This window comes from Salvelinus sp. IW2-2015, linkage group LG18 (assembly GCF_002910315.2).
Source record: "Salvelinus sp. IW2-2015 linkage group LG18, ASM291031v2, whole genome shotgun sequence".
NCBI classification, from domain to species: Eukaryota; Metazoa; Chordata; class Actinopteri; order Salmoniformes; family Salmonidae; genus Salvelinus; species Salvelinus sp. IW2-2015.
The window spans coordinates 20,977,793-21,000,527 of record NC_036858.1 but is presented as its reverse complement, the minus strand read 5'-3'; the positions used below and the strand labels follow the sequence as shown (position 1 = coordinate 21,000,527).

General features: G+C 40.7%; 1 protein-coding gene across 3 annotated transcripts in view; it reads left to right on the top strand.

Moving 5' to 3' along the window:
* The first annotated feature begins 235 nt into the window (after nucleotides 1-235).
* Nucleotides 236-22,735, top strand: part of afap1l2 (actin filament associated protein 1-like 2) — a 153,343-nt gene continuing 130,843 nt past the window's right edge. For 2 of the 3 annotated variants that reach the window (XM_024008236.2, XM_024008235.2), the window contains exon 1: nucleotides 239-503. In XM_024008236.2, coding sequence (XP_023864004.1) covers nucleotides 488-503 — 16 coding nt within the window. In that variant the 5' untranslated portion in view covers nucleotides 239-487. Of the gene's footprint in view, nucleotides 504-22,735 lie in introns of all 3 variants that reach the window. The other variant, XR_002879134.2, reaches the window with a different exon arrangement.

Below are 22,735 nucleotides of genomic sequence, written 5' to 3'. Positions count from 1 at the left end.
GTAATGCTATTCTCATTTAGTAGCTCACCTGTCCCTTATTCAGTGGTGCCTATAGCCTAGCCCAAGGACATCAGATCCTGTAGGCAGCCCATCAGTAGCCCTATACAAGAAACAGCCTACTGAACAATGGCACGAAAGGCTACCAATATCAGCTAATACCAGTAGAGGTCGATGTTTGAAAGCAACTCGGAATCGAAAGAACCGAACCCTGGGAACTCGCATTTTGAAGCACACGTTTCAAAAAAAGCATGTGATCAAAAGAAGCATCGGACATCATTGATCACGTGGTAATCTTACTTTGAAACAAGCATCCGTACATTATATCGGATCAGTAGTTCTTTGAAAACGGCATCAGAGCTCAGGTATCTATCTATCAAGCGTCCCTTCACTAGCTGGTGTTGACATTCACTGACCGGCTACTACAGCCTGGGATTGTCTTCTCAGAGACGAAACAGTGACAACCGAGAGTCTTGGTCGTGCGTTGAGAATGGAAAAGCACAAAGGTATGGGCATAATGTATCTAAACTTTCAAAGTGAACTGAGAAAACAACGTGTGAGTCTGTGTTGTTTTTCTAAGCGCCTGGTCCTGTAGCCTTTTGGTTCTTACTCAATATCTTGGATTGTGCAGTCGTTTTGCAGTGTAACGACAGTTAGAGCGCAYTTTAACTGCAGTTGTATTCTGCAATTACTGCGTCCAAAATACCACAGTGGAGTGCAGTTACTGCACTTTTACTGCAGTTTCAAAACTGCAATCTTTTTTTGTAAGGGCAGGAACGCAATCAGATTAGAATGAGATTCCCTTGGTCCGACAGTGTTAACCCACATGAAAAAGTATTATAGTATTCACTATAATTCACTAAAAATAAACAATATCGTTCACTGTAGTGTTTTTGCAGTAAAATCCGCAAAAACACTACAGTGAACGCTATTGTTTATTTTTAGTATACTGTAGTATTTACAGTTAACTATAGTATAAATACTGTAGTAAACAAACTGTAGTAGTATATACTATAGTAATTCATGTAGTGTTTTTTTTGGATTGTAGTATACTGTAGTATTTACTATAGTGTTTTTGCAGATTGTAGTAGTATACTGTAGTATTTACTGTAGTGTTTTTGCAGACTGTAGTAGCATACTGTAATGTTTTTGCAGACATCACTGTAGTACTTACTGTAGTGTTTTTGTTTTATTATCTTTGACATAGAAGTGGAGACTTTCTCCATGACAAAATCTACTGGAGAAATGCTAAAAGAGCAAATTGTCCATAACTGGTAGATAGGTCTAGGCTCTGAACCGATAATTCAGCACTTCTGCTATTTTCTATAACCTGTTGGGAAAACAAAATGGTCTATACATGTTATGTAGGTTTCTCACTTATGGGTGGCACACATTGGATATGGGGGAGGGGAATAGGCTGGGTACAGTATATGCAAATTAAATACTGCAGTATTTACTATTGTAAAAAAACGAGTGTTTTTGCATACTAGCGTTTTTGCAGACATTTGCAGATAATATTGTAATATTTACTAGTATTCTACTATAGTATTCTACAGTATACTACAAAATTATATAGCAAGTACTACATTTGATCGAGGGATACTACAGTGTGTAGTATAGTATTCTACAGTTTACTACATACTTCTATAGTAAGTACTGGAGTATTCTATAGTAAACTGTTTTGACAGTAAATATATACTCTGTCCTGGCCTACTTCTGTTCTCTCTGCTTCCTCTGGGAGGAACAATGTATATGTRTCATCCCTCCATTCCCAACCCTCCATTAATGGTTTCTCTCTCGTAAATAAACACACGTTCATCCACAGCAGTCACTGGAGATGAATTCCAGTAGCAGCAATTGTTCTCCCAAGATTCCACAGATTCCTGCGGTTACTTTTCTCTCTGAGAATGTGTGCAGCGGTTAATGCTTTATTATTACTCACTGATAGACCCTGAGACGTGGGTGTTTATGGAATACATTACCACCTTGCCTATTATGACTGCATGTATTGCATTATAGACACAGATCAATAAAACACACGTGGCTTATAAGCTATCTACATTGGATTCTTTTTACTTCAGGACTCCAACCAAAGTAGAATGGTGCTTCATARATGGCTGTCATCATTATCGTTAAATTTAGCCGAGTGGGAAATGTTGATTTGAAACTCTTTTCATCAAATGGTTAATTTAGTGCCTCAGACCTAGGCTTCAGGTGAAACAAAAGCGGTACTCATCTCGAGGTCCTAGATGCTGTGAAATCCCCTTGTGTATTATTCACATACCTCACTGTGTGGGAGGCATTGGCTTCAGAACAATGTAGTTGTGAGAGTTTTGATGCAGTTCTCTTTCACTTCATTATTTGTCTTCCTCTTGAGAAAACTGAACATCTATGCTATGTGATGTAAGCCAATGTAAGCAGGATTTATATACACTGCTCAAAAAAATAAAGGTAACACTTAAACAACACAATGTAACTCCAAGTCAATCACACTTCTGTGAAATCAAACTGTCCACTTAGGAAGCAACACTGATTGACAATAAATMTCACATGCTGTTGTGCAAATGGAATAGACAAAAGGTGGAAATTATAGGCAATTAGCAAGACACCCCCAATAAAGGAGTGGTTCTGCAGGTGGTGACCACAGACCACTTCTCAGTTCCTATGCTTCCTGGCTGATCTTTTGGTCACTTTTGAATGCTGGCGGTGCTTTCACTCTAGTGGTAGCATGAGACGGAGTCTACAACCCACACAAGTGGCTCWGGTAGTGCAGCTCATCCAGGATGGCACATCAATGCGAGCTGTGGCAAGAAGGTTTGCTGTGTCTGTCAGCGTAGTGTCCAGAGCATGGAGGCGCTACCAGGAGACAGGCAGTACTTCAGGAGACGTGGAGGAGGCCGTAGGAGGGCAACAACCCAGAGCAGGACGCTACCTCCGCCTTTGTGCAAGGAGGAGCACTGCAGAGCCCAGCAAAATGACCTCCAGCAGGCCACAAATGTGCATGTGTCAGCATATGGTCTCACAAGGGGTCTGAGGATCTCATCTCTGTACCTAATGGCAGTCAGGCTACCTCTGGCGAGCACATGGAGGGCTGTGCGGCCCCACAAAGAAATGCCACCACACCATGACTGACCCACCGCCAAACCGTCATGCTGGAGGATGTTGCAGGCAGCAGAACGTTCTCCACGGCGTCTCCAGACTCTGTCACGTCTGTCACATGTGCTCATGTGCTCATGTGAACCTGCTTTCATCTGTGAAGAGCACAGGGCGCCAGTGGCGAATTTTCCAATCTTGGTGTCTCTGGCAAATGCCAAACGTCCTGCCACTGTTGGGCTGTAAGCACAACCCCCACCTGTGGACGTCGGGCCCTCATACCACCCTCATGGAGTCTGTTACAAATAATCTACAAATAATATGAGTAGTTATTTATGATGAAAGGTGATTTGGAGATCAGTCCAGTCTCGACCCGCCTGTAAAGTCGGCTGCAATGTCGAACGTGCCCATTTACATCTGCAATTACCCACAATCAATTACCCATGCATTTAGACGCAACATTTGAACACTGGATGGGCTTTGAACCTGTAACCTGCTTTTTTGGGTTAAGGCTCAGTGGGTTTGCCTGGTGTTGGGATGTAGAGGAGGCTGGCTATAAGATGCAGGCCATTGGAACTGGCCCCTGCTACATTGGAAGTGTTCAGGGGTTGTATTTTCTAACTGGGAGAGTGGTGCGTGGGTAATTCAGGAAGCCGAACAGGACTATAAAAATGATGAAAAAGAAGGCTCTCTTCCTGCTCAGCAGCGGTGGGGCGTTGAGTTTCTTTGGGGGTTGTGTGTGTGCTGTGTTGCCCTGTGTGTTTTCACACATTGAAACATGCTTTTGGTGATTCCTTGTGTGTGTGTGTGTGTGTGTGTGTGTGTGTGTGTGTGTGTGTGTGTGTGTGTGTGTGTGTGTGTGTGTGTGTGTTCGCATGTAGCAAGCATTTGTACATTCACTCTGCCAAAACAGTACACAGTTGCAGTCGCTCGCCCTTCTCAATAACTTCAAACAGTCTAACCAGGTCTTGTGTCGCCTAGGCTAGTGTGCGACTTGTGGAAACGTTGGTTTGACATAGGCTATCCAATCTCTGGGGTTAGTTAGGGACAGTCAATAAATTACACAATATAAATAGGAAAATATCTTCATGTTGCACATCTTTTAGTTGTCTCATTAAATGCTTTAAATATTTCTATATGAATTGTTATAGTTGGTTTGAAMTTTTTTGGCGCCATTGAGGCAATCTCCATTTTGGAGTAGTCAATTTTCTTTCTTTCTTTCTTTTGTTTACCTTTATTTAACAAGGAAATGCCCATTGAGACCAAGAGTCTATTTTTCAAGGGAAACCTGACCAAGGCAGCAGCAYCAATCAATACATTACATAATTAAAACATACAACAATACAAAACAACATGATCCAGCCTAAAAATATAATTTACACTCCTCCGTAACAGAGTKTCCCATCAATATTTTAAATTATTCAGTGGCACTAACATATCTAGATGAAGCATGGATTTTAGACTATTCCATGCCTCTGGTGCACGAGAAGAGAAGGCAGTCTTGCCTAATCCTGTGAATGTCCTTGGGACTTTAAGTAGCAATCACCTAGCAGACTGGGTATGGCAACTGCTGGTTGTGAAGGAGACCAGACTACAAAGGTAAAGAGGGAGTTTACCCAAAAGGGCTTTGTAGATGAYCACATACAAATGTATCTTTCTGTGCATATAAAGTGAGTTCCAACCTACCATTTGGTACAAGGTGCAATGGTGTGTGAGTGACTTGGCACTTGTAATAAAGCGCAAGGATGCATGATAAACAGAGTCCAGTCTCTGTAAGACAGAGGAGGCTGCATGCGTATACAACACGTCACCATAATCAATTACAGAGAGAAAAGTGGCCTGCACAAGCTTCTTTCTAGCTATAAGCGGGAAGCAAGGTTTATTATGAAAATAAAAKCCCAATTTCAATTTAAGCTTTGTCACACGAGTATCCACATGAACTTTAAAGGACAACTTGTCATCCAACCAAATACCTAGGTATTTGTAGAATTATACTTTTTCAATGGATAAGACACCAGATGTGACAATGCTAACCTTCTCTGGCAGAGTTCTAGCTGTGGTAAAGGTTATGAATTTTGTATTTTGTACATTCAGGACCAGTTTGAGACCATAAAGGGAGGCTTGCAGTGACTGAAAAGCAGTCTGGAGCTCTTCAACAGCCTGAACCAGAGAAGGAGCACATGAATATATGACTGTATCATCTGCATATAGATGTACATTTTCTGGTTGCATCCCATTTCCCAAATCATTAATAAAAATTTAGAACAACACTGGAGCTAAAATGGAACCCTGGGCCACACCTATATTAATCTCAAGAAAGCTAGACTTGTGATTGTCAGTATATACACATTGTGTTCTGTCAGAAAATCATTCCGAAACCAATTTACTGCCCCTTCACTGAGACCAATGTTTCTGAATCTAGCTAGCAACAATTCATGGTCAACTGAATCAAAGGCCTTTGATAAATCCACCAACAGTTCAGCACAACGTTGCTTTTTATCAAGTGCATTAATAATGTCATTTTCCAATGCCATAGCTGCAGTTGTGGTGCTGTTCCCCGATCTAAAGCCAGACTGAACCCCGCTCAGTATGTTCTTTTCAATGAATACGTTTTGACTTCACTAGGGATTAATAGACTTTGGCCAGGATAGGGAGTTTGGCGATAGGTTATTAGCATCTGAGGGATCTCCTCCCTTTAGCAGTGGGAGGACATAAGCTGATTTCCAAATGCTGGGTATGGAATTGGTCAAGAGACTCAAGTTGAAAACGTGAGTCACAGGTTCAGTAATAATACCAGCTGCTGGGGCCTCCCGGGTGGCGCAGTGGTCTAGAGCACTGCATCGCAGTGCTAGCTGCGCCACCAGAGTCTCTGGGTTCGCGCCCAGGCTCTGTCGCAGCCGGCCGCGACCGGGAGGTCCGTGGGGCGACGCACAATTGGCATAGCGTCGTCCGGGTTAGGGAGGGTTTGGCCGGTAGGGATATCCTTGTCTCATCGCGCTCCAGCGACTCCTGTGGCGGGCCGGGCGCAGTGCGCGCTAACCGAGGGGGGCGGGTGCACGGTGTTTCCTCCGACACATTGGTGCGGCTGGCTTCCGGGTTGGAGGCGCGCTGTGTTAAGAAGCAGTGCGGCTTGGTTGGGTTGTGCTTCGGAGGACGCATGGCTTTCGACCTTCGTCTCTCCCGAGCCCGTACGGGAGTTGTAGCGATGAGACAAGATAGTAATTATTAGCGATTGGATACCACGAAAATTGGGGAGAAAAGGGGATAAAACTTTAAAAATAAATAAATAAATAATACCAGCTGCTATCTTTAAGAGGTAGGGGGTTCAGGTTGTCTGGACCTGCAGACTTTTTAGTGTCTATTGCCTTTAGTGCTTTATAGACCTCCGTTTAAGAAACAGGCTCAAAGTTAAAATGGTTCACATGAGGGCCTATATCATAGTTGACTGTAACAGAGCTTACATTAGAGGCCTGGGCCCCACCATTATTAAAAACTGAACCAGCAGATATGAAGTGCTTATTAAAAACCCCTACAATATCGGCTTTATCTTTCACTTCATTAGAATCCATCATTAAATGGTCAGGAAGGCCAGAGAATACATTAGAACCTGATACTGATTTGATTAGCTTCCAGAACTTGGTAGGGTTGTTTAGGTTCTCTGTGACTGCATTTAAATAGTAATGTGATTTGGACTTCCTGATCAAACCTGTGCATTTGTTTCTTAGCGCTCTGAAGGAGGCCCAGTCAACAGGAGCATTTGTATGTCTAGCTTGAGCCCAAGATATATTTTTTCTTTCTAATTCATTCTGCCAAGTTATCTGAAAACCAGGGATTGTCCCTTCCACCGATTCTACATTTCTTCACAGGGGCATGCTTATCACAAATGGACACAAATTTCATATAAAAATAGTCCCAGGCAGTGTCAACATCGGAAATCAGACGTACTCTGTCAATATTATGGTACAGATCATGTAAGAATGCTTGCTCATCAAACTGTCTAAAAATGTATTTAAAAAATATAACMGGGTTTTGGTCATTTTTGTATTTCTAACACAAGCAATTGCACAGTGATCACTGACATCATGACAGAATATCCCAGTCGATGTGTATTTGTGAGGGGTATTCATTAGAATAATGTCCAATCGAGTTGATTTGTTCGGTGCTCTGGGATTCGGTCTTGTCGGCGCATGAATTAATTGAGTGAGATTCAGAGWGTCACACAGTTTTTTAAAAGAGTCCGATACAGATGTAAGCATGTCCCAGTTGAAATCTTCTAAAATAACGAATTCAGAGTCATTTAACTTGTGCAGGACATCAGAAGGAGAGTTTGGTGCGTCTCCCGAAGCCGAGGGCGGTCTGTAGCAGCCGACTACAGTGATGTGGGAGTCTTTATATATGTTCACTTTATTGGCTGACCTCTCCTGATGACCAGGTTGGACATGACTCCAACAGGGTCACTCTATGACCCAACCCCCAAGGGAAACTGTTAAGGGACCTTTCATTCAGTGACATTCCATTTTTTTCTTATCATCTCGCAAATCTCCTTTTTGGACAAGACAGACTTTATGACCAAAATGTTCCTATTTACACTTTGTAGTCAATTTTGACACTGTAAATGTTTCTCCTTTTCAACACCAATAGATATTAAAAAAATACTATGATCGTGTATATTCTTTAGGGTTAGGAAAGTATTTATGAGTAAAACTTTTTTTTTAATAGTTTGGAGAGCTTTTACACACAAAATGAAACATAGTGGTTTGATTCATCCTGAAAATAGCCATATTTAATTGTTCAAGCTATGAAATATTGGAAAGTGAGAAAAGTGTACAGTAGGGGTTGAACAGATGTCCTTTAAATTTGTAGCTACTTTTTAAGTGAATACCTGCAGTCAACTTGCACAATACGTTAGGAGATAAAGCAGATTGCGTTCTTCATTTCAACTGTCACATTATTGTACATTATGAAGCTTACCGTAGTTCACCAGAACAGTTGAGCCCCATACAAATGTGTTTGATTGTAAATGTTCTATATCTATCTGTTGTGCAGCACATGAGGCGATGAAGTTGTATGTAATTCACAAGCAAATGTTTGCCGTCAGATATCTTATAATGTCTTTTTGTCAGAAGTCAAAGAGCTCTGGATGAGTTATCTGTACAGTTGCCGTTTTTTCCCTYTGCTTCCTACTGGTGTTTATTTCCTCATCCGTTCTTCTCCCCGCTGCTCCGTGTACACATGCTGCTCTTCCTTCAGAAAAGCATGCATCAAAACTTTGATCATTTGCACAGTTTCTCTCATTCACTTTGGCTTGTAAATATCCACACTCACTGAACATGACATTCAGTAGCTACTAGCTATGCTTGTATAACTTAAGGAGCTGGGTTTGCCTGTCTTTGCAATTCGTTTATTTTTGTTTTCGTTTGTTAGCATTTAGCTGACACGGTCTATGTGATTTCGCTATTATTTCGTGCTAATTTTGTTAGCATTCTGGTGCATTTTAGCACCCCTTTGTGTGCTATGCCGGTAATACCGTAAATCCCAGGATGAGGGAAGGACGGTATGACAATATGAAAATCTGGATACCGCCCAAACCTAGAAAGAATACTATATGTTCCACGACGTACTGATGCTGAATGTGAAAAATGGCTCAACATACCCCTCTCTCCCCTACAGACAAAATCGGCATTGTAGGCAATCTAACCAATCACAGCCCTCCTTTTACTTGTATCATTGCACATCCTGCAAATCACAAGCAGAGGTCGACCATTTGTAATTAATTTTAACATTCACTCTGTTGGTAATGCTTACAAATTGGATCATAACTCTAAAAGTAACGGAGATCCCACTCTGAAAKTTTGATATGCCTGTAGAGCAGATTATTTTCAACAATATATGGAAAATCTACCAAATCTAAATGTTTATATTTTCTATATTCAGGTTTATATTTTTCATTATTCATACATTTATTTCAGAAAAGTGTTATTGAAATCAAAATAGTACTCATTACATAACAGGTGGTAAAGCTTCATATGACACCAACTTTTGCTTTGTAGCACGTACAGAAGAATCATTATGGAGGACAAAATGTCAGAAATATTCCAACTTCAATTAATTATTTCTCAATTATGCTTTAAGATACAAATGTCAACTAAATGTCAACAATCCTTCCTCCAAAGGACCCCTCTATGGATGAAATTGTGTGAAAAAATACATAAAATCATGGACTTTGTTATAGTTTCATGAAGAATCTCCCCTTTTACTGATAGGAAGAATCCACACCTGCATTCTTGTTTAATAAAAAAAAATTATTCAAAATGTAACCTTTATTTAACTAGGCCAGTCAGTTAAGAACAAATTCTTATTTACAATGACGGGCTTCCCCGGCCTACCCCGGCCAAACCGGACGACGCTGAGCCAATTGTTAGCTTTTATTTCTCCTTTCACTATGGTTTCTCCCAGTGGTGTCAGTTCAGCTAAACTTAGGGTATGGCAAATTGGGGTGCAGTGGGGGTGTTTTTTGAAAGTTGAAACTCTTTTACTGCATTTCTACACAATTGAAAAACTAAAATGCTATTTGGAGAACAGCAAAGACAAACAAAAATGACCTCAGCCATTAATTATCACCGCAGAATTAGGTTTTAAGGTCTGTGGAATGGCATATACAATGTCAACCACTACTCAACCTCATTATAAATTTACTAATTTACTTGTGGAATGATGCATACAGTGCAAAGTGAAAGTATTCAGACCCATTMACTTCTTTCACATTTTGTTTACGTTACAGCCTTATTCTAAAATTGATTAAATAAAAYAAATCCTCAGAAATCTACACACAATACCCCATAATGACAAAGCAACAACAGGTTTTAGACATTTTAGCAAATGTATTAAAAATAAAAAAACATAAATACCTTATTTACATAAATATTCAGGATTGTGTCGTGGCACACATCTCCAGCATTTCTCCAGCAAATTTCTCCAGCATTGAAGGTCCCCAAGAACACAGTGGCCTCCATAATTTTTAAATGGAAGAAGTTTGAAACCACCAAGACTCTTCCTAGAGTCAAACGGCCAAACTGAGCAATCGGGCGAGAAGGGCCTTGGTCAAGGAGTTCCTCTTTGGAGATGCAGCACTCCACCAATCAGGCCTTTATGGTAGAGTGGCCAGCCAGAAGCTACTCCTCAGTAAAAGGCACATGACAGCGCATTTGGAGTTTGCCAAAAGACATCTAAAGACTCTCAGACCATGAGAAACAATATTCTCTGGTCTGATGAAATCAAGATTGAACTCTTTGTCCTGAATGCCAAGCGTCATGTCTGGTGGAAACCTGGCACAATCCCTACGGTGAAGCATGGTGATGGCAGCATCATGCTGTGGGGATGTTTTTCAGCGGCAGGGGCTGGGAGACTAGTCAGGATCGAGGTAAAGATGAACGGAGCAAAGTACAGAGAGATCCTTGATGAAAACCTGCTCCGCAGCGCTCAGGACCTCAGACTGGGGCGAAGGTTCCCCTTCCAACAGGACAATGACCCTAAGCACACAGCCAAGACAATGCAGGAGTGGCTTCGGGACAAGTCTCTGAATGTCCTTGAGTGGTCCAGCCAGAGTCCGGACTTGAACCCGATCGAACATCTCTGGAGAGAAAATAGCTGTGCAGCAACGCTCCCCATCCAACCCGACAAAGCTTGAGAGGATCTGCAGAGAAGAATGGGACAAACTCCCCAAATACAGGAATGTCAATCTTGTAGCGTCATACCCAAGAAGATTCAAGGCTGTAATTGCTCCCAAAGGTGCTTCAACAAAGTACTGTGTAAATGGTACTTATATAAATGTGATGTTTCAGTTTTTTTTTTWAATATAAATTAGCAAACATGTCCACAAACCTGTTTTTGCTTTGCTATGATTGGCTATTGTGTGTAGATTGATGAGGGGGAAAAATGATTTAATCAATTTCAGAAAAAGGTTGTAACTTATTAACAAAATGTGGAAAAAGTCAAGCGGTCTGAATACCTTCCGAAGGCACTGTACAGTAGATGCATATACACTGTTAAGTCACAAAAAGGCCAACTTCAAATGACGACATTCATAGGCGGCGCATGAGTTTCAGGTTTGGGGAAGCAATTTTCTCCCTATAAAATAATACCTTTATAATAAAGGATCTATCATCGCATTTGCAGACTAATGTACAGTAGAATAGGCTGCTATTCTTAATGTGATGAGTAGATTGCATAGTCATATTTTAGGCAAAAAATACAACTCAATCACTGTTTGAAAAACAGACAGTTCTGAACTATGCATGCCTAAGTGTATAGTAATATAGAGTAGGCCTAATGAGAGACATTTCTTCTCCTTTTTTTGCACAGGAAAAATTTGGCCTTTTCAAAGTATGTGTGTTGCAAAAACGGATATTTCGCAGTGGTACCGGTGCCTTCTTAAATTACTACTTTACAACACCGACCTCTACTGGACACCCTACTTACAAATACAGTTAGGATTTTGTACAGACTTTCATCTGATATGAGTCTTTGCAGGCAGAGGTCATGAATCCCGTTTAAGGCATAATATTTAGAAAATGGTTTTATGTAAAACCACACTTTCTGCAATGTTGTTCAAATAATTTGTTTTAATAAGTATAGTATAAGCTTCTGTCTTAAGTATCCTAACTAATGTCATAGATTTAGTAGGAGCGTCTAATTTTTCAGTTTCTAATTTATAGGCAAAAAAGTGAAGCATGATGTAAGATGCAAACCTGGTATTCCAACTGATTATAGGCCACTCAAACTGACAACTTACCACTGCGCCACGGAATCTTGATAGAAACAGTAGAGAAAAAAACTTGTCTATATAATAACCACATGTTGCTATTCATTGCTGGACAGCAGTCATTGATGTGCATTGTGAACATATAATTAATCTCAGAGCAATGCCTTCAGAAAGCCTTGGTTTCCCATCAATACAAATTAGTAGCCTACTCTGCAGACACTGATGAATAGATCAGTAAAATTGACCTTGTCTTGAATGCAACCTTCTAATCTAGGACTACGAAAAGGGGACACAAATTGTACAATATACAGCTGAAGTCGGAAGTTTACATACACCTTAGCCAAATACATTTGAACTCAGTTTTTCACAATTCCTGACATTTAATCCTAGTAAAAATTCCCTATTTTAGGTCAGTTAGGATCACCACTTTATTTGAAGAATGTGAAATGTCAGAATAATAGTAGAGAGAATGATTTATTTAAGCTTTTATTTCTTTCATCACATTCCCAGTGGGTCAGAAGTTTACATACACTCAATTAGTATTTGGTAGCATTGCCTTTAAATTGTTTAACTTGGGTCAAACGTTTCGGGTAGCCTTCCACAAGCTTCCCACAATAAGTTGGGTGAATTTTGGCCCATTCTTCCTGACAGAGCTGGTGTAACTGAGTCAGTTTTGTAGGCCTCCTTGCTCTCACACGCTTTTTCAGTTCTGCCCACAAATGTTCTATGGGATTGAGGTAAGGGCTTTGTGATGGCCACTCCAAGACCTTGACTTTGTTGTCCTTATGCCATTTTGCCACAACTTTGGAAGTATGCTATGGGTCATTGTCCATTTGGCAGACCCATTTGCGACCAAGCTTTAACTTGAGTTAAATCTTGAGATGTTGCTTCAATATATCCACATAATTTTCCTACCTCATGATGCCATCTATTTTGTGAAGTGCACCAGTCCCTCCTGCAGCAAAGCACCCCCACAACATGATGCTGCCTCCCCCGTGCTTCACGGTTGGGATGGTGTTCTTCAGCTTGCAAGCATCCCCCGTTTTTCTCCAACCATAATGATGGTCATTATGGCCAACAGTTCTATTTTTATTTCATCAGACCAGATGACATTTTTCCAAAAAGTACGATATTTGTCCCCATGTGCAGTTGCAAACCATAGTCTGGCCTTTTTATGGCGGTTTTGGAGCAGTGGCTTCTTCCTTGCTGAGCAGCATTTCAGGTTATGTCGATATAGGACTCGTTTTACTGTGGATATAGATACTTTTGTACCTGTTTCCTCCAGCATCTTCAAAGGTTCTTTGCTGTTGTTCTGGGATTGATTTGCACTTTTTGCACCAAAGTATGTTCATCTCTAGGAGACAGAACGCGTCTCCTTCCTGAGCGGTATGAAGGCTGCGTGGTCCCATGGTGTTTATACTTGCGTACTATTGTTTGTACAGATGAACGTGGTACCTTTAGGCGGTTGGAAGTTTCTCCCAAGGATGCCAGAGCCATACTTGTGGAGGTCTTGGCTGATTTCTTTTGATTTCCCCATGATGTCAAGCAAAGAGGCACTGAGTTTGAAGGTATGCCTTGAAATACATCCACAGGTACACCTCCAATTGACTCAAATGATGTAAATTAGCCTATCAGAAGCTTCTAAAGCCATGACATCATTTTCTGGAATTTTCCAAGCTGTTAAAAGGCACAGTCAACTTAGTGTATGTAATCTTCTGACCCACTGGAATTGTGATACAGTGAATTATAATTTAAATAATCTGACGATAAACAATTGTTGAAAAAATTATTTGTGTCATGCACACAGTAGATGTCAGTAGAAGATAGAAGACAGTAGAAGACATTTGTGGAGTGGTTGAAAAACGAGTTTTAATGACTCCAACCTAAGTGTATGTAAATTTCCCGACTTCAACTGTAACATCCATCTAGCCTGGAAGAAATTATTGTTCCAAAAAAACTTTTCAGTGGTACTGATCCAATGATAAAGACTAGAGGTCGACCGATTATGATTTTTCACCGCTGATACCGATACCGATTATTGGAGGACCAAAAAAGCCGATACCGATTAATCGGCCTATTTTTATATATATATTTGTAATAATGACAATTACAACAATACTGAATAAACACTTTTATTTTAACTTAATATAATACATCAATAAGATCAATTTAGTCAAAAAACTATTGGGTTTAAATAATGCAAAAKCAAAGTGTTGGAGAAGAAAGTAAAAGTGCAATATTTGCCATGTAAAAAAGCTAACGTTTAGGTTCCCTGCTCAGAACATGAGAACATATGAAAGCTGGTGGTTCCTTTTGACATGAGTCTTCAATATTCCCAGGTAAGAAGTTTTAGGTTGTAGTTATTATAGGAATTATAGAACTATTTCACTCTATACCATTTGTATTTCATATGCCTTTGACTATTGGATGTTCTTATAGGCACTATAGTATTGCCAACCTAATCTCAGGAGTTGATAGGCTTGAAGTCATAAACAGCGCAATGCTTGAAGGACAGCGAAGAGCTGCTGGCAAATGCAGAAAAGTGCTGTTTGAATGAATGCTTATGAGCCTGCTGCTGCCTACCACCGCTCAGTCAGACTGCTCTATGAAATATCAAATCATAGACTTAATTATAAAATAATAACACACAGAAATACGAGTCTTAGGCCATTAATATGGTCATATCTGGAAACAAAACGTTTATTCTTTCAATGAAATACGGAACTGTTCCGTTCTTTTATCGTAACGGATGGCATCCCTAAGTCTAAATATTACTAAATGTTACATTGCACAACCTTCAATGTTATGTCATAATTATGTACAATTCTGGCAACTTAATTACGGTCTTTGTTAGGAAGAAATGGTCTTCACACAGTTCGCAATGAGCCAGGCAGCCCAAACTGCAGCATATACCCTGACTGCTTGCACAGAACGCAATATGACACAATTTACCTAGTTAAAAGAAATTCATGTTAGCAGGCAATATTAACTAAATATGCAGATTTAAAAATATATACTTGTGTATTGATTTTAAGAAAGGCATTGATGTTTATGGTTAGGTACACATTGGTGCAATGACCGTGCTTTTTTTGCGAATGCGCTTGTTGAATCATCACCCGTTTGGCAAAGTAGGCTGTGATTCGATGATAAATTAACAGGCACCGCATCGATTATATGCAACGCAGGACAAGCTAGATAAACTAGTAATATCATCAACCATGTGTAGTTAACTGGTGATTATGTTAAGATTGATTGTTTTTTATAAGATGAGTTTAATACTAGCTAGCAATATACCTTGGCTCCTTGCTGCACTTGCGTAACAGGTAGTCAGCCTGCCACGCAGTCTCCACGTGGAGTGCAATGTAATCGGCCATAATCGGTGTCCAAAAATACAGATTGTTATGAAAACTTGAAATCGGTCCTAATTAATCGGCCATTCCGATTAATCAGTCGACCTCTAATAAAGATTATGCTTGCACTCACTGGGGATAAGGCTGATGCTCTCCGCTGGTGCCAATAAGATTTTTGATTATTAGAGACAGATCAGAGTATTTTCTTTGTCTTCTCTTCTAAACTATGTTTTTCCCACGATTCTATTTTTGACATATTGAGATAGGCGTAGGCCTATTTAACTGCTTTTCACTGACCGTGGGAACTCATCAATCAGCTATTTGGTAGGCTATTTGCAGCGCGCATTGCCCAAATTGTGTGCTTATTTATTTATATCTAGGCACAAGTAATTATATAGCAAATTTAATTCAATTTACTTTAGGAGAAGCTTATTTTTCCCTAGCATATTGTACGCGCCGCCTATGCCTCGCTATGCCGACTTCAATGTCAAAGTAACCGGTGCATAAAACAGCTGGTTGCAAGGCTTAAAAGGCTGAGTTCAAATGCCTGCATCAAATTCAAAGCAATCAGCGCACTGTCTGTTCTCTATGAGAGAAAGATGCGCAGGCTGGCAGCTTCTCTCCAAGCGATGCTCCACATGGTCCTAAATGCTAAACAGACYTTGCATTATAATCGGGATTGGAATACCCTACTATTACATTTTTGGTTTTGAACTAGGCCATACTCTGCAATATCCAACTGATGCCCCTGGTTTCTCCATCTCACCAGGCTTTATAAGCTTGTAAAACTATTATTTGTCTTGCTGTGTATGCTGTGCAGTGTGTAACTGTGGTTTAGAGAGGTCTAAACCACAGTTACACATTGCACAGCATATACAGCAAGATAATGGTCATACCATGTCAAAAAAAATACTATAGTATACTATGGTAAAAATACTATAGTATTCACTGTAACATTTTGCTCACTTTACTGTAATATTCACTGTAGTGTTTTTGCAGATATGACTAGTATACTGTAGTATTTACAGTTTACTATGGTTAAAAAAAAAACATAGTATAGTAGTATTTATTGTTATATTTATTGTTATAGTTAGTGTTTTTGTTTGATTATCTTTGACATAGAAGTGGGGGCTTTCTCCTTGTGGAAGCCTACTGGACAAAAAGAGCACGTTTTCCATAAACTGTAGGTAGGTAGGTAGGTAGGTAGGTAGGTAGGTAGGTAGGTAGGTAGGTAGGTTCTGAGTGGATAGTTCAGAGCTTCAGCTCGTTTCTATAACCTGTAGGGGAAATAATATATGGTCTATACTTGGCATGCAGGTTTCTCAATTATGGGTAGCAAAAATGGGGATATGGGGTAGGACAGTGGTTCTCAATGTTGGTCCTGGGGACCCAAAAGGGTGCACATTTTTATTCTTGCTCTAGCACTACACAGCTGATTCAAATTATCAACTCATCATGAGGCTTTGATGATTTGAATCAGGTGTGTAGTGCTAGAGCAAAAACAAAAATGTGCAGCCCTTTGGGTTCCTATGACCAGGATTGAGAACCAGTGGGGTAGGGGAATGGGTAGAGTGTATGCAAATTAAGTCATGTAGTAGTATTACTATTTTTAAAACACTTTTGTGTTATTGCGGACATCACAGTAGTGTTTTGTACAGTGTTTCTTTTCCGGATAATACTGTAGTATTTAATATAGTATTCTACAGTATACTGCAAAATTCTATAGTAAGTAATACACATGATAAAGGAATACTGCAGTATGTAGTATAGTTGTCTACAGTATACTACAGTTTACAACAGAGTTCTGTAGCAAGTAATGTAGTAAACAGTTTACTAACTTCTATAGTAAACTGTAGTATTTTTTCATGTAGGTAGGTCAGATGTGTAGGCCTACAAATGTTTTGTGTGTTTGTCATTTTTGCTCACTCACATTTGCGTATGTGTGCGTGAATGCATGCTGTAGTATAAGCTGTGAGACTGTATCCTACTTCAACTCACAAACAGACAAACTACACATACATAACCATATCTATTTGACTTGCATGAAAGACGGATACATTACTCATGTCATCGTGTCCCTTCACACTCATGATTGTGGTCAGAGGCTGCCTTAAGGCCCTATGACATGAGGAGTTTTGTTTTTGTAAGATAAGGCCGGGAAGAAGGGAGCGAGGGAGAGATAGAGGCATAGCAGGATGCTTGAAAGAGGTGCCATCGGGTACAGTCAGCTTAATTGATTCAACAGTATGGGGGTGACATATTTTTCACCACTGTGTAGATCCGTTTGTTGGAAGAACTACATCAGTGGCATAGAACTGTGAATCGGTCATTGAGATGCAATGGCTCTACGTTCTGGGGCTCTGCTGTCCACTTCCTTTTTAACATTTGGGCAATTCCATGACAGGGTGCCCCAAATATATTTATGATGTTTTGGATCTTCCTGAAATGAAATCCATAAAATGGTACTTTGAGGGAAGGATGTTTGGCATATCTTTTGAAATATGCATCCAAAATAATTATTGAGAACTACAACGAAGATTCTGTAGATGCTACAAAGCCAGTGCTCAAAAAAAATTAATAGTGTTTAGAAAGGAGAATACACCTGATTTATTATGTAAATATCTCAAACGTAATCTCTTTGATTTTGTTAACTTTTAGACATATTGTTTTAAACAGTAAACTCTACAAGTACATCAAATTGGGTCTCTGCTATTTTTGAAGTTATAATTCATTTTTATGAGCACCACCAACACAGTGCATGGGATAATGGATTCAAAGGGGACTCCCTCTGCTGGTGATTTGCTGAATGCGCAATCCTAAAGGAGGGCTTTGATTGGATAATAGCCTATAAAGTCAATTTATAAAATGGGTCATATCTTCAAAGTACCAGAGAGCCCAATTCCGGAAGATCTAAAACAACAAAATGGAATTGCACCATGATATTTGTGTCTCACGTATGCATAGCACAGTTCAAATTTGATGTGACTAGTTGATTTTTATGTTCTAGAACCCTGTGTGTTACTAATTTAGGCTTAACAAAGTTGATTTACTGTTTAATGGATGACCCGCTTCACATTTCTACCCCCCTCTTTTTTAAATAATTGTTTTATTCACATGAATCTATTCTTTTAAACAATTATTTTTGACAAAATGAACGATTCACTTTGCCATTGTAGTAGTTGGGATTCAGTTCAATTGCGGTGAATCGAATCATGTGAATCAAAATAATAATTTGTGAATCGCGAACAGCAATTTTTGGAATAAATATTAGCTGTAGTCTTCCTTTTGGATTATGTAGCTGGAAAACTTGTTTTGTAGATACCTGAAGTTGATTTGGGCATTCAATTTATGGGACATTGCAACTCGAGATGAAAGTCAACCTGCAAAGTAAACACTTCTAAGGTAAGATAAATATGACTAAACTAGGAAAAGGTAAATTTCCTGAAGAAAATGTGTGTGCTTTCTTCAGCTGTCTAAAAATATTTGTATGGTAGTGGGAGATGTGTTAAACGCCCACACCAGTAGAAATTATATTTTTCTAGCCGATGGTCTGAGCTTACCCATGATGTTGCACAACAATTTACATCAATTTGTCATCATTTTAGTCAAAGTATGATTTGTAGTGACAAATTCGAACTGCCCATTGTGCAAATCTGTGTGAATGCGGTGTCTTTCCCTATGATATGATGTACAAATTATTTTCAGCCTACATTTTGTTTCAGGGCAGGGTTTTTGAATGTTACCACCCACCAGCATGGCATTGTTTATTAATCAGAAACAGCTGCAAAGTTATTCCTCTTTGCGACTGTGATGAGCCAAACAGCCTTGTGTCCACTTGGCCGCCTGAGCCATGGAGCAAATTAAAATAGTAGGTGCCAGACATTTTGTAATCCATTGGATAATTTGTAAATTTTCACTTATTTTTTAGCTAGTCTGTATAAAAAGAAAATATCTGAACATTTTAATTGCGTGGTATGATAGCATTTTGCAAACCCGCTCCCTCCGTCGCCCCAAGATGAATGGTTTTGACCACTAAAGTTTCGCTTCACTGCTTTGATTGGTGTAATGTTAGCTAGAAACCAAAAGTGTCTATTCAGATAATGAAAAGGCACCCACGAAGGAAAATTCAAGGAACTTGTCATTTGCAGCATGCATTATCATGAGAAAAGTCATTGTAGCCTATCATTTCACTTRCCCTGTGAGAACCATCAGCACGGGCTGACTTGTACCGCAGCTGAAGCCTGCCAGCAGCCTACCTACCAAAGGTTGCACCGTGTCCATTACAAAAAAAAATGGATATTAGCTATCATTCAATAGCTATCCATATCACCGGAGCTTAATCTTATTCTTTCTAACTATTTCTATGGCGTATTTGCGGACACAATTTATGGAGATGACAAAACTTTGAAGATAACAATAGATGTCAAAGCCAGGCCATTGGTTTCCATCTATGGTGAAGTTTTCCCTAAATCAATGCTTATGACAAATCTAGCTCCAGAACCAGCCATAGAGCCAGCTGGCTAAACTTTTGAATACGGTATAGTAAAAAAAAKCCAGCAACAACAGATAAGGTTAGCAAGATACTGTAGCTAGCTAGCTAGATACGTTTAGCATGCTAGCTAGCTACGCTGACAGTGCCATATTTGTTGATATTTATCAACTCCGCGTGGAAATTCCCACACCCAATTCATGAATGTGTATAAGTAGCCTTCGTCATTCTTCAGAGGTGGAACCTAAACGTGCATTTCCTCTCCAGGACAGGAAATTATGTTGAAATGGTGGCAGCAACTTCCTCGGGGAGAGTCCTTCTAGGGCTGTTGTTGTGACTGTATTACCGCCACAACTGCAGTCATGAGTCATGACCGCAGTAAAATTCTGTTGAGTCACGGTAATCTCCTGTTATGCACTCTGGACAAGCTGTGGTAGTACCCAACTTGCTAACTACCATCAGGTCCTAATGGCCTGGGACTCAGGGTTCTATTGTCCCTAATGGCCTGGGACTCAGGCCACAGAAGCTCACAGAACGGGACCGCCGAGTGATGAAGCATGTAGTGCGTAAAAATCGTCTGTCCTCGGTTGCAACACTCACTACCAAGTTCCAAACTGTCTCTGGAAGCCATGGCAGCACAATAATTGTTTGTCGGGAGCCTAAGATCACCATGCGCAATGCCAACGTCGGCTGGAGTGGTGTAAAGCTCGCCGCCATTGGACTCTGGAACAGTGGAAATGCGTACTCTGGAGTGATGAATCACGGTTTGGTGGATGCCAGGAGAACCTGCCCGAATGCATAGTGCCAACTGTAAAATGTAATGTAGGAGGAATAACCGTCTGGGGCTGTTTTTCATGGTTCAGGCTAGGCCCCTTAGTTCCCGAAAAGGAAATCTTAACACTACAGCATACAATGACTTTCTAGACGATTCTTTGCTTCCAACTTTGTGGCAACAGTTTTGGGAAGGCCCTTTCCTGTTTCAGCATGACAATGCCCCCTGTGCACAAAGTGAGATCCATACAGAAATGGTTTGTCGAGATCAGAGTGGAAGAACTTGACTGGCCTGCACAAAGCCCTGACCTCAACCCCATCGAACACCTTTGGGATGAATTGGAAAGCTGACTTCGAGCCAGTTCTAATCGCCCAACATCAGTGCCCGACTTCACTAATGCTGTCATGGCTGAATGGATGCAAGTCCCCGCCGCAATGTTTCAACATCTATTGGAAAGCTTTCCCAGAAGAGTGGAGGCTGTTATGGCAGCAAAAGGGGGGACCAACTCCATATTAAGGCCCATGATTTTGGAATGAGATGTTCAACGAGCAGGTGTCCACATACTTTTGGTCATATAGTGTATCTCATCACCATGCAAAGTTTTGTGAAATGTTTTGTAGCGAAAACAAGTTACTATCGATGTTCCCGAACAGATTCACTTTGTTTCCCAAATGAAGCACTGGGTGGCTGCAAGAACAAGGTTGGAGAGCCCATGGCATACAGAGTTTGGTCAGATTATCATCTTTTGGGCAGCTCCTGAAACACTGGTTGATGCTTTGAGTGAAATCAGTTATATATAATTATATTTATTTCTCAGTTACTCATAATAAGCACATGCTCTGCTATATATTTGAAGTACCCTTCAAACAGACCGGCGGGATAGCGCTCGTCCTCTATTCGCTATTGGAGTCTTCCCCTCCTTGGCGACCAGATACAGCTTCGCCTCCCTGGATCCAGAGGTTCCGGCACCGTCTTCCCTGGGGGATTCCGATTAGAGATCGGATTCGGAGGTACCTGCGCCTTCGTCCTCGTGTTCAGATCCTTAGAGCTCCCACCCTCATCAGACCGTGAGGCTGCCTGAGACTCCAGCTCATTCATCATCCACGATGGATACTACAGCTGGCTCGGGTCCATCCGGCCCCACCGTCCTTCGGTCCTCGAGGGGTTTGCGAAACCACTCGAGGCAAAAGAACGGCTGGACCTCCTTAGCCATTGCACCAGCTGTCGTTATCGTCATTTCTATTGTAAGAAACATCTTGGTTCCCGGGGGAAAAACCCTGTGCTATCCTAGAGCACGAGTAAAGGACATTACAATTCTGCTTCCGACCGTTCCACGACAGATACTGGGAGCTGAAGCTGTCGTAGTCCATGCGGGGTCAAACGACATCAGGAGGGCTAGCTGGGAACTTCTGAAAATAGATTTTAAAGAACTGATTCTAGCACTGAACGATTCCAAAAAGTGGCCAATTATTTCAGGTCCGGAACCATCGTTGGGCTGAAAGATTCAGCAGGTAACTGGCATTACACACCTGGCTAAAATATTACTGTGGCTCTGTTGGAATCACTTTTATAGATCATTTCGATACCTTCTGGAAACAGAAATGACGGAGTCCATCCAAATCATTGTGGCTCCTGCGTTTAGACAATGACTTATCAATGACCCAAGACCAGCTCAGTTAATCCCTACCATTGTGTCGCTGAGTTGTGAATGTACATTATCCTAGGGGCATTGACAGACACAAAGTAAGTAAGTAACTTAATGTATGTCCACCTAACTTCCCTAACTGCCCTGAATGCCTCTGTTGATCCTACAGTATAACTCTGTGAACCAGAGTTATACTGTTAGCACTAAGGCGGTGTGCCCTAGTAGGAAGTGTCACGCTCGTTGATGGAAGAATCAGACCAAGGTGCAGCTTCCTAAGCGTACATCATTTATTTTGATGAACACGAAAAAACAGTAAACTACAACCGAACGTGAAGCTACATGCAGTGCAGAAAGCAACCACACACAAACAGGATCCCACAAACTAAAGGTGGAAAAAGGCTGCCTATGTATGATCCCCAATCAGAGACAACGATAGACAGCTGCCTCTGATTGGGAACCATACCCGGCCAACAAAGAAATAGAAAAACTAGAATGCCCACCCTAATCACACCCCGACCTAACCAAATAGAGAAATATAAAGGCTCTCTAAGGTCAGGGCGTGACAGGAAGTCCCTTGTGTGTAGCTCACCCTGCAGCTCAAATATAAATAACATGAACACGTCTACTT